We start from the raw sequence: 10957 nt of genomic DNA, 5'->3' as shown, positions 1-10957 counted from the left end.
CTGTCCGTTCAAATAACGCGAATTTTACGTTGCCGTCCATCCGTCAAACGACTCGTGTCGATCTCTCCGGCATGCGTGACTCCACTCACGTGGACCTGGAGCGCACAACGGTGACGATAAATGTTTGCGTTAATTGAGAGGGAGTGTTGAGAAAATTGTTTACCGTGTTACCGGTGCGATCATGACGCCTGGGAAGCGTGCCGTCAAGGGTGATGCCAGTTCTCCTGACACGTCGTCCGCGTCTAAGCGCAGAAAGGGTTCCGTGGTATTGCAACTCAATCACAAGCTATTTTCGGATGAAACGAAAAATGGCCTCAAAGCTGCGTTTGCGGAGAAAAAGGCCGGCAACTTTGGTGAGCGAATATCAGGTTGTACAAATTATTTTGGTGTTATAATGAGGGGCTGCTTTTTTTCAACTGGTAGGTATTGCGGCTGAGTTGATCACGGAGCCTTTCAACGTTTGCATCTTGCACAACCTCCTCGCGGACGCTGACTGCGTGGACAGCTTGAAAAGTGAGCTTTTCGACATCGAGTTTCATGACAAGAACAATGACCTCTACAAGTTTCACCAGGTGATCCCTTTATACAGCAATATCTGTGCGCGCTTGTAGCACACGTGAATTTGCCGACTGATCGCTTTGGTTTCGGTTTCTAGTCGGACGCCCTGCAAAATTTCGACACGCCATACATACATGCTTTCAGGTAAACACCGTTTTTCCTCATGGTCCTTTTGCGAGATTCGCGCGCTTTTACTCCATGTGCCCAGTGCACTTAACTGAATGGTTATTTGCGTTGAAAACTTTTTGTTGTTGTTTTCAGAAAGTGCCTGGAGGGAAAGCTTGCACCGTGGCTTCGCGATGTCACTGGGATACCGCTGGATGGCACAATCAGCTTAACCTGTTCTAAGTACTCATACACTGGTAAGTGCACTGCACTGCAAGCAAATGATTGATGACTTGGTGTCTGCTGTCTCACAGCCCATATGTCTTTTTAAACGTGCAGATGTGCTCCTGTGTCATGATGATGAGCTGGAAGGTCGGCGGATAGCGTTTATTCTCTACCTTACGCCCAGTTGGTCGTCTACCGATGGAGGTTCGTTGGACCTGTTTGACGTCGACAGCAATGGGCAACCAAGAGACATCGTTCGTAGTATATACCCAAGGTTTGTGCATTGTACTGCCATATCTTTGTAGAAAATAGTGTTTCTCATCTGCTCATCAACTTTGTGTGCTGTTTTCTACCATGCATATTAACAAACTGGCCCAACTTCCTGCTCTACCATATCTTTGTGCCTTATGGATTGTGTACATTCATCCATACACCTCTATACAGCGCTCGAACAGTACACCGAGGGATACACCTGTGTCATTTACGAATGGCCTGGGGCTAGAAACCTGGCCTTATCGTGCATGCACATTACCATAGACCGTGTTTAGCTCCTCATGTCTGTAAAAAAGGTCTATTGGGCCTGCTGGGCAGCAACGATTGTCATAAATGCACAACAGAGCACGCCGTTTGGGTGCTCTGGACTAGTGCACGGATGGCTGTGCAACTTGGCACAAGTCAGTATGAAGCCGTGATAATGTGAACCAACTGTGAAAAAAAAAAAAAAAAAGAATTGTCTCAACATAAAGAGTCACACCTCTTGTCATTACAAGCTGGTTTTCATGTACAGTCAAAAACTTTATGAAAGGGAACACAGGAGCGTGTGGGAGATAGCCTCAAATTCTACTTGCGGCAACGCGCAGCTGCCACTTTTTGCAACATGGTGTAAAGGGTTTTGCTGTCTGGCCCACATCTTACCACTTTGTTTCTGAGAGTGGCATCCACGCGTCGCTGCAGGTAGGGCTCGAGGCTATCTGCCACGTGGTGCCTTGTTCCTTTTCATAAAACCTTTGACCGTACATGTCCAAACAGAGCAGTCACTGCTATCTAGTTTTCTACCCAGCTGTATTCGCTTGTATCAAGGTCTTTGCTGTGATGAGGCAACTTTTCTACATGATTTTTGGAGGTCATGGTAACCACAACTTCACCTTCTTCATGAAGCAAGAACTAAAAGAGTGGAAACTACATGTGAGCACCAGGTCCTTCCCTGTGATCACAGAATGGTGCTTCGAGCTAAAAAGAGTAACCCTACCTTGGGTGTTTTATCACAGAAGATCAGTGCTCATGCACATGTTGCCGCTTGCCTACGCAGTAATGGCCCCTTTTGTCTGTCTCTGTCTGCGTGCACTCAGGGAGGATAGGGTGTTTACCTGTAGGCAGCGTTGGCATTCAGTGTTTGTCTTTTTAGATCACCTACTCGTTTTGCCAACACAAAATTGGTCAACAGTAAAAATGTTTACAGGACGGACGCGTTTGCCAACATTTGCAGTGTTTAGAGTCATTCTTGCCTTGGGGTGTGGAGCCAGCACTTGGCATATTATAATTCTGTGCAATTTTGGTAGATGAGAGCATTATTGCACTTGTTCATGGGCTTCTTTTAGTGCGACTTTTTTTACCACGAAAAAGAGAATGGCTTTCTCTCTCTTAGTTGCTTCTTTCTCCATGTCTACCAAGCTTCACTATTTCTTTTGAACACAATCGACATGCCATGTCCTTTTATGGCTCAAGCATGGATGTTTTTCGTGGATGATGGCTGAAACCTAGTTCTTCATTCATGTGTTGCTCATTAGTAAAATATGTTAGTCCTCTTTAACGTGCATTATCAAAGGAGAGCAAGCATGGATGTCTTTCGTGGTGGTTGGCTCAAACCAATTACTCATTCAGGTGTTGCTCGTTAGTAAAATATGTTAGACCTCGTTAATGTGTATTATCAGGGGAGCAGTCGCTCAGTGATATGCTTCAGCTTTTACAGTGGCATATATCTGGCAGTCCAGCACAGTGTCCATATTTCCTAGGCTTTGCTGATAGTCAAAAGTTAAAAACTTTTGAGAGTTACTGACATTTACGTGGCCCTGTGGGCCTGTAGTGGCACATACTGTGTGAAGACCAGTTCTATAGTTTTTGTTCTTGATCAGACAAATTTTTTTACATTTCTTATTGTAGCTTACAAAACAAATTTCTTATGAAAGTGATGCTAAGGAAATCAAAAGCACCATTTGCATGGTGTGCCTCACTTCTTTTTTTTACCATCAGTGTTCTTATAATCTCATGAGGCAGTTTATAGTACATCTGGTAGTCCAGTACAGTGTCCATGTTTTCTAGGCTTTTGGTGTAGTGGAAAATTTTTGACAGCCACTAACATTTACATGGCCCTTTGATAGCTCCTAACCACCAAAAATAATGCTTAAAAAGTCGGGCAGTGCTTTCAAAATGTGTTTTTTCTGCCCTCAACATTTGTAGGTGAAGCTATGGAGTGTCAAACTTGGTAGGAAAAATGGTCAAGACTGATTGTAGTGGAGTAGAAAAAAAATGATGGATGGAGCAAGGAGACGTAAACTAGTGCTTGCAGTGGTGATTGTGTAGCTTTGCAGTTTCCATCGTAAGTTAAAGAGGAGCCTCTTTAATTTAATGCACTTGATCTTGCTAGGTCCACGTGTTTGAATAACTGAAGTTCGAATTGAAAATTCACTGTACCAACTTAGCTGCAGTTTCATAGCTTTTCAATGCCAGCTGGTGTCTTTGTCTCTTTTCCATTTTGGCTGCACCATCTGATGTAGGTTCAACAGCCTAGCCTTCTTCGAGGTCAGCCCAGTCTCGTTCCACCAGGTGGCCGAAGTGCTGAGCGAGGATAAAGTGAGGATCTCCGTTGGCGGCTGGTTCCACGGACCACCTGTTGCCCGGCCAGCACCATACATTGAGCCACCCAGCGAGAGGCTAAAGTCATGCCATGTTGAGGTGCGCACTCATCTTTTGGATTTTACTGCACAACAGATGTGCACCTTTGTCACTCGTTTTTAAACGTGATACAATTAGCAACGAGGCGAAGAGCATATTTCCTGGTCCTACTTTTATCCTGTCAAGTTATCGCTAGAAAACATCTCTCTTGACGACAGTGACCACCAAGGTTAGCTTTCTTCATTAGCTTGATTATGAGAAATTGGTTTCGAGGAAAGGAAATGATGCAGTAACTGTCGCTTCTCTCTGGGCACCTCAACCAGGCCTTGAGTGAAGGGGTGAAGGAGGGAGTGAAAGAAGAGAGAAAGAGGTGCCACAGTGGAGGGTTGCGGAATAATTTCGACCACCTGGAGATCTCTAATGTACACTGACGTCACACAGCATGTGGGTGCATTTTGCATTTTACCTGCATGAAAACGAGGCCGCCGCGGCCAGGTTCAAATCTGGGTATTCTGGCCCGCTAGATGAGTGCCCCAACCACCGAGCCACCACGATGATGTTCTGTGGGTTGGAAAGAGTGAAAGCTAATAAAACAGAGTCAGAGAGTGTTGTTTACAATTCACACTGTAACAGCTGCTGCTGCGAAAAAGCAAAATCGAGAAGACAAATTAGCAACCACATATCGTCAATAGAATGGTTACTGCTTTGCAGGAGGATGTGTTCAGGTCGTGGATCAACCCCATCTACCTGGCAGACTCTATTGCTGAGGAGATACGGAGGCAGTTCAAAGACAACTCGGAAATTCAGCTTCAGGGCTTCCTTCAGGTAAATACTACAGATTGGCACTGAAAATGTGATCCTGTGGCAGGCAAAGACACTCGTGCACAATCGTACTGTGCTTTTGTGGATGCCTTTTTTAAGGCTAAACTCACTCGTCTCACATCTCCATGTTCTTTCATCGTCGTCCATGTTGGTGTGGTTGCTTGCTTTCAAAACACAACTTTTGAGTTTGGCAAGCTACTATGGTCAGTAAGTAAACTGCGCTGCATGAACATTCCATATGTAGACATATTGAAGCAATAGCACTCAAAGAATGCTGAAGTAAAGTCACCTGCCTCTCCTATATCTCCTCTATCACACCGTTATGACATACCCTATTTACATGCTTTTAGCATGGCCACAATTGTAATTTGAGGGTCACCTTTGCCGATGTGCAACAGGCAAAAAATGGCCCAGCCATTCGGTAATTAGTGCGAGTCAGTCATAACACAAGGGGTCTCTCTTAACTTTTATGCCAATAAAAGAAAAGAAAACACATTACATTTGAGTAAATATGGAAGTGCTGCAGCCATTGTAGGAAAGGATGGGAACTTGGGGTAGCGCCCAACACTAACCCACACTATTGCTCGCCCGAAACAATGGTGAAAGTGGGGGTGCTGTGAGTAGTGGTGCAAGCCGTATGGCCGCAGTAAGCAGTGTTCCTGGAAGTGCAGGTCATGGGAAAACAGAAGAGGGAATTCCAGTTGAGGGAAGTGGCAAAGGCTGTTAAAAATTTATTGTGCGTTTAATTTCAGCAACTTACGTTATATGTTCAAAAAAATTTTTGGGAGGGTGGCATAGCTTGACTATGCTCCATAGTCCCAATGTCATTTCTCGTGATTTGCAGTGGGGTAGTCCAGGCCTTTTTAACCATCAACGAAATAGAAATACTGCAGTGCATGATTTTGCCTCTTGCTTGGATCTCCCAGTAGTGGAGAAAACTTCAGCAGGCAGATCAGCAATCTTCTTTCGTTGAAAGGCGGAGGCTTTTGTGATTTGGCGCACAATTATGCTTGACGAATTTGTTGTTACATCAACAGGAGGACAAGTGCAGAGACCTGGAGGCGGCGCTTTCGGATCCTGATGTGTTGTGGAGTCAGCGAGGCCCACGTAATCACCGGTGAGTGTGTATACAGGTGTTTGCCCCACTGCGTGTACCAACTGGCCCAAAGTTGGTGCTATCCTGAAGCACATTTCTTGCTGAATCTTCAAGTTTTATTATAAAGGACAACCACTCAAGAGGGTGCCCTCTGTTTTTCACCTTCTTCTTGCGTCATTGTCACAAAGCTTCCATGTACGAGGGCACTGAAGTCAACTGCATCCAACTTTTGTTCTCAGCAAAAATCAATTATGTGGCTCTTCATGGCTGTGTTGATGTTTGCTTAAGAGCTGAGAAAGTTGTGTTTAAGAATCGGACAGTTTCTTTCCCAATGCTCAATTTCAGACTCATGATGTCTGCAATTAAAAGGACTCCATGATTCCTGTTTGAAAGTGAATGGCGGTGTAGCCTGGCCTCAAAGATCCACATGTCAAACTATCCCGACATTGTTGCAGTTTGCTTGTGAAAATGGCTAGCTGCGAAGTACCCATATTCAATTTTTTGGTGTTTTCTAGCCTAATAAGCTGTGTTTTCAGTGAAAATAGGCTCTCTCTCCTTAGAATATGGCTCTGTATTGACACAATCCAACAGTTTGTCCTCCCTGCCCCCAGGCATTTGTACAAGCAAACTGCAGTAACATCAAGAAACATTTTTTTTTTTTGTGCAGATTCCTGAGACTAGGCTACACTAGCGCTCACTTCAAAACAGTGATCAGAGTCCTTTTAACCAACGACGTTGCGAATTTTAATCGAGTAGCGGGGGGGTTAATGAAAACTGGAAGGAATTGTCCGCAGCGTATTTGTTGAGTGAACGACGCCAACCGAGGGCACGTGTTTATACAACACCACACCACATCTGTGCAGCTGGACTTTGGAGAACCCAACGCCACTGTCGCCCGTGGTGGAGGAGTGCCTGAAGGTGTTCCGGTCAGAGGCCATGTTTCTCATCCTATCCAACCTAACGGGTCTCAAGCTGCATCCGCTGTCCACCGTCTCGGATTCCAGCTCGGACGACGACGAAGACAACTCCGGTGCCGCGGCGGAGAAGGCTGCGGCAGGCAGTTCCGCGTGCTGCACCCAGGCTGTCCGCAAGTGGAGCCACAACACGTATACGCTCGCCCACGACCATGATCGGAGTGCGGAAGAGTGCCGACTCGATGCAGTTCTCTACCTTAACTGCAAAGGTTGGTGATTGAATATGTAATTGAATATGGTAAAATTGTTTGGGATCCTTACACTGCGTCTAACAAATTAAAAATTGAGAAAGTTCAGAAACTTGCTTCCCGTTTTATTTTCAATAAATATCGCCGAACTGATTCACCGACCGAATTATGTAAATTAGCAAACCTTAAAAGTTTAGAATACCGCACTAAGGTAGATAGGCTGAAGTTTCTTTACCTTTTAATCCATGGCCACTTGAATATCAACACACCACATTTTACAATACACCCTAATGAAACATCAAGACATCGCCATTCCATGTATATTCCTGTGCCGCGTTCTTATAACGATTGTTTTAAGCACAGTTTTTTTCCTCGTGTTATTAAAGAATGGAACATGCTGCCAGAGTCCATTGTAAATATTAACTCCCTCGACGCCTTTCTAGAATGCCCGAAATCTTACCTGGACCGTAGTACACCAATGTAATAGTTTTGCCTCAGCACTTGCATGCGTTATTCTTATCTACTGTTTGATTTTTCCTTTGTTTTTTGTGTCGATATCGCAGTTGTGAAATGTACCTTGTTTTGAATGTGAATTTATTAGGTTTTCCACTCCTGTAATAGCCTGAGAAAGGCTGACAGTATCAATAAATGAAATGAAATGAAATGTTCACTTGCTGCATTTACTATACTGTCATGTGAAGGCAGCTGTAGTTGCACTTAATGCCACCGGGTCTTCCGCTCAAGTCAAGCCTTGTTGTAACTGAAATTAAGTAGTTATCTTCACTCAGATAACTACTCTGATTTGCTCATTTGTTTTTCTGTTGTTCCTGTTTTGCTCAGTTCTTTTTTTTTTTTTTCAGATTGGAAACTAGAGTATGGTGGCTCTACAGTCTATATCGTGAAAGGAGAAGAGGAAGAGGTGAGATCCTGAAGGATGCCTGTAATATGCTTACATTGTACGCTAGGCAGTGCGATCCTTTGACTTTACCGGTCCTTGCAAACGTAAAGTGCTGTACACAGATACTTTTGATGTTCTCTCAGCTGCGGCAGCCACTATAACTATCCAGGCAACTTGATGCTTCTGAGTTGAATTGCCAGGATATTTCCGAAGAGCATGCAACTTTACAGTGCCTGCTTTTAAACCCAGTTTCTGAATTCCTTGTAGCTTATAGAAGAGCAGGACTAATAAGCTGGCATTTCATTAATTTGTTGCTCAAAAATGACTGGACAAAGTTAATAACAAAATTTTATTAACCACTGCTGTTTATCCAGCCTTTTTTTTTTTCTGTTCATGTTTCAACAGTCATTCACTCTTATCCCTGTGTTTATGTCCACAGGTGTTGACACTCTCTCCAGCCCGTAACTCTTTGGCCCTGGTCTACAAAGACGACGGACTCTTCCAGTTCGTGAAACACGTCAATCACGAGGTGACGAAGTTATCCAAGGAAGATGGGTGCTTTCACGACATGAGCTTTGTTTATTATGAATGATGCAATAAAGTTAACTAGTGTTTGTTGACGAGGTATCGATTTGGGGCTGGTACGTGTGGCAGATCTTCAAAGGCTGTGGAAGTCACAGTTGATGTGCTGTAAAGCATAAACGCTACATAGATCGAATTAATAAAAACAACGCTGAAAGACTGTATCACTTTGATACAGCAAATGTTCAGTTTGCGACATTGGATATGCTATCACAAATACACGTTCGTGAGCTTAAAATCAGAAAGGCCAAAATCGCCCAAAAGGTGTTGGAAAGATCACGAAAATCAGAAGTGTTGTGCTGTGCCCTCCTCTATATCAAGGGTAAAACGGAGAGTTAAAAGTACATGCAGCCAACAACAGCACTCTATCACGCTGTATAGTTAAGATATTCGAGATTTGAAAAGAAAACGCACGATTACTGCTCCTTGTTCTCTTGGACGGCTGCGACAACGTAGCTCACTATCGTCGCGACCTCGGCCATACCACCGTACCCCTTGTCGCCGCACGCGAGCTTCTTGTCAACGCACGGCACTTCGGTGTAACCGAGATCTTTGAGAGCAACGACGTGCTTGACAGTTATGGGGTGGCACCACATGTGGGTATTCATGGCCGGGCAGAAAAGCAGCGGCTTGCGCAAATCCCACGCTCTGACCACGCACGTGAGCAGGTTATCGCAGAGGCCACCCGCTATCTTGGCCATCGTGTTGGCGTCCAGGGGGGCGATCACCGTGATGTCGGCCCATCGCCGCAGCTCGATGTGCAGCACCGGATCGGACATTTTCTGCCAGGTGCTCCATTCGTCCTCGTCTCGTAGCAGCGGCACCGAATGCGGAACCATGGAGCGGTCGAAGAAATGCAGCGACTTCTCTGTCGCCACTATCTTGAGGTCCGCGGAGGCGTAGCCCGGGAATCGCTGCTGCATCAGCTGTTGCACGAGCACAGGTATCTTAACCGAGGCTACACTGCCCGTGCAACCGATCAGGATGTTCAGCGTCTTTGTAGAAACCTCGGCGCTCATGTTCGCTCCGGCGTCTTCTCTCTTTCACGTCTGAATGATTTGTGCGATCCCCGTTTTTCCTGTGTGGTGCTCGCGCACGTCTCCATGCTCGCCTGCTACAACAGCTGTTCTTTTTCTTGGTTTTGTTGGAAATTTTCCTCGCGGCGCGCGTGTAGTGTCGGTAGTTTCGTATTTAGTGCGCAGAATTTTCTTTGTGTGCAAAATTTGCTGGCGTAATAAATTTGGCGACGATTTCTTCCTCTTTGAGCTGAAGCTATTTTAGCTACTCACAGTGGTTCTTGCTACTTCACTGAACCTGATTGGATCCGGCTCGTCCGGCTTTCCTCGTTTTTGTTGGGTTTTTGTTTCGGTGGCTCACCACGCGCGACGAGAGGAGTTGTACGCCATTTGTCGGCTTCGTTTGTGGGTTGTGTGACGCGGTGTGTTGTCTTTCACCCCGCTGAACCGTCAATACGTGCACCCCATAGCCGTCGCACCGCTTATCAGGTAATCGGAAAGTTCGGCCGTTGCGTGTGTTTCGTGCACGGATTCTTGAACACTCCGTACTTTACCCCCTACTCGCTCATCGTCGCGTTCCGAATCGCGGGGCTCCAGTGGAGAGGGGGGTATCAAAGCATCAAAGCCGACGCTCGTTGTTTGCTCTTAGCGGAGATAGCGATCAACTTAATGAATGGAATTAGCAGTTAGTTGTCTTCGTGCGGGGATAGTTAACCTTGTATTGGCTGGAAGTGACTCCCGGAAGGCTATCCTTACCTTTCCGCACACAATGTGAAGGGAAAGGTAAAGGCGTTGTCGTAACTGGGTTTCTAGCTGCTTTGCTAGATCAGGCAGGTAGTTTCTGACCAGTGTTCCGGCTCGAAATCTTGTCTAAAGTGTTTCGCTCCTGCCGTATTTTGTCGCTCGCTGTCTAAACGGTCGCATCTCGCGACTGTTGCGGTTGTCAGGTGGAGCGGCGGCTCCGGCTTCGCCTATGGCGTCGGGCGAAGAAATGATGTCCGCATCGCCGGGGCCACAGTCTCAAGGTGGACCGCCACCCGGCCAGCCGGGTGGTCCACACCCGAGCGACGGCCACATGCAACAAGGATACCCGTCCGACAACATCCACATGCTGCAGCGGGTGAGTTTTTGGGCCCAACGACTGTGTGTGCATAGCGTATCCCCAGACGCGCACACTGGTGGCGGTCATGGCGGCTGTTTTCGGATTCGGTTCGCTTGGCAGGCAGGCATTTTTGTCGTGCACGCGAACATGCCCGATTTGCTAGTGCGATCGATCGAAGGTACAAGCGTCAGACGTGTCAAATGAGCAAACCAATGTTGTCGGTGTCGAAGATCAGTTGTGTTGCGTGGAGTACTGTGCTGACTACGGTGCTCGACCGTTGGCTCCCTGGAGCTCTACTAATGGCCTCCTTCAAGTTACCTGGGTTGTCAAGTGCCCGCATTGCTGCTTATAGTGTTACGTGATGTGATCAGTTAGTTAGAGAGGGAGGAAGTTTAGTGTGACTGCGTATAAGTTCATGATATACTGGAAAACCCCAGGCTTTCCCACAGATACTCCTTGTGTTCTGCCTAAAAGTTCTGGTAGCAGCAGGTTGAAGTTT

At 46.1% G+C, this 10957-nt stretch overlaps 3 protein-coding genes across 3 annotated transcripts in view; 2 read left to right on the top strand and 1 right to left on the bottom strand.

The window, feature by feature from the left end:
* The first annotated feature begins 23 nt into the window (after positions 1-23).
* Positions 24-8378, top strand: sud1 (Prolyl 3-hydroxylase sud1). The gene is made up of 11 exons (XM_089542846.1): positions 24-353; positions 424-572; positions 656-702; positions 820-920; positions 1003-1162; positions 3663-3840; positions 4492-4605; positions 5640-5719; positions 6562-6881; positions 7721-7779; positions 8198-8378. Exons 1-11 carry the CDS (start codon positions 182-184, stop codon positions 8348-8350), a joined length of 1533 nt encoding a protein of 510 aa, XP_089398972.1. The 5' UTR covers positions 24-181; the 3' UTR covers positions 8351-8378.
* Ppcdc (phosphopantothenoylcysteine decarboxylase) lies at positions 8085-9484 on the bottom strand. The gene has a single exon (XM_089542852.1). It carries the CDS (start codon positions 9357-9359, stop codon positions 8757-8759), a length of 603 nt encoding a protein of 200 aa, XP_089398978.1. The 5' UTR covers positions 9360-9484; the 3' UTR covers positions 8085-8756.
* A 203-nt stretch (positions 9485-9687) lies between these two features.
* Positions 9688-10957, top strand: part of brm (ATP-dependent helicase brm) — a 32359-nt gene continuing 31089 nt past the window's right edge. The window contains exons 1-2 of the mRNA XM_089542860.1: positions 9688-9845; positions 10304-10476. Coding sequence (XP_089398986.1) covers positions 10330-10476 — 147 coding nt within the window. The 5' untranslated portion in view covers positions 9688-9845; positions 10304-10329. The remainder of the gene's footprint in view (positions 9846-10303; positions 10477-10957) is intronic.

This window comes from Amblyomma mixtum, chromosome 1 (assembly GCF_055824585.1).
Source record: "Amblyomma mixtum isolate Tamu chromosome 1, ASM5582458v1, whole genome shotgun sequence".
Lineage (NCBI taxonomy): Eukaryota > Metazoa > Arthropoda > Arachnida > Ixodida > Ixodidae > Amblyomma > Amblyomma mixtum.
This window is presented reverse-complemented; position numbering and strand designations above follow the sequence as displayed.

Excerpts from the sequence above, each read along its gene's own strand:
- sud1 (XM_089542846.1), top strand. The coding sequence starts at position 182 with ATGACGCCTGGGAAGCGTGCCGTCAAGGGTGATGCCAGTTCTCCTGAC. Across the intron at positions 4,606-5,639 it reads AGCTTCAGGGCTTCCTTCAG|GAGGACAAGTGCAGAGACCT; the intron begins GTAAATACTACA and ends TTACATCAACAG. Across the intron at positions 6,882-7,720 it reads TCTCTACCTTAACTGCAAAG|ATTGGAAACTAGAGTATGGT; the intron begins GTTGGTGATTGA and ends TTTTTTTTTCAG.
- Ppcdc (XM_089542852.1), bottom strand. The coding sequence starts at position 9,359 with ATGAGCGCCGAGGTTTCTACAAAGACGCTGAACATCCTGATCGGTTGC.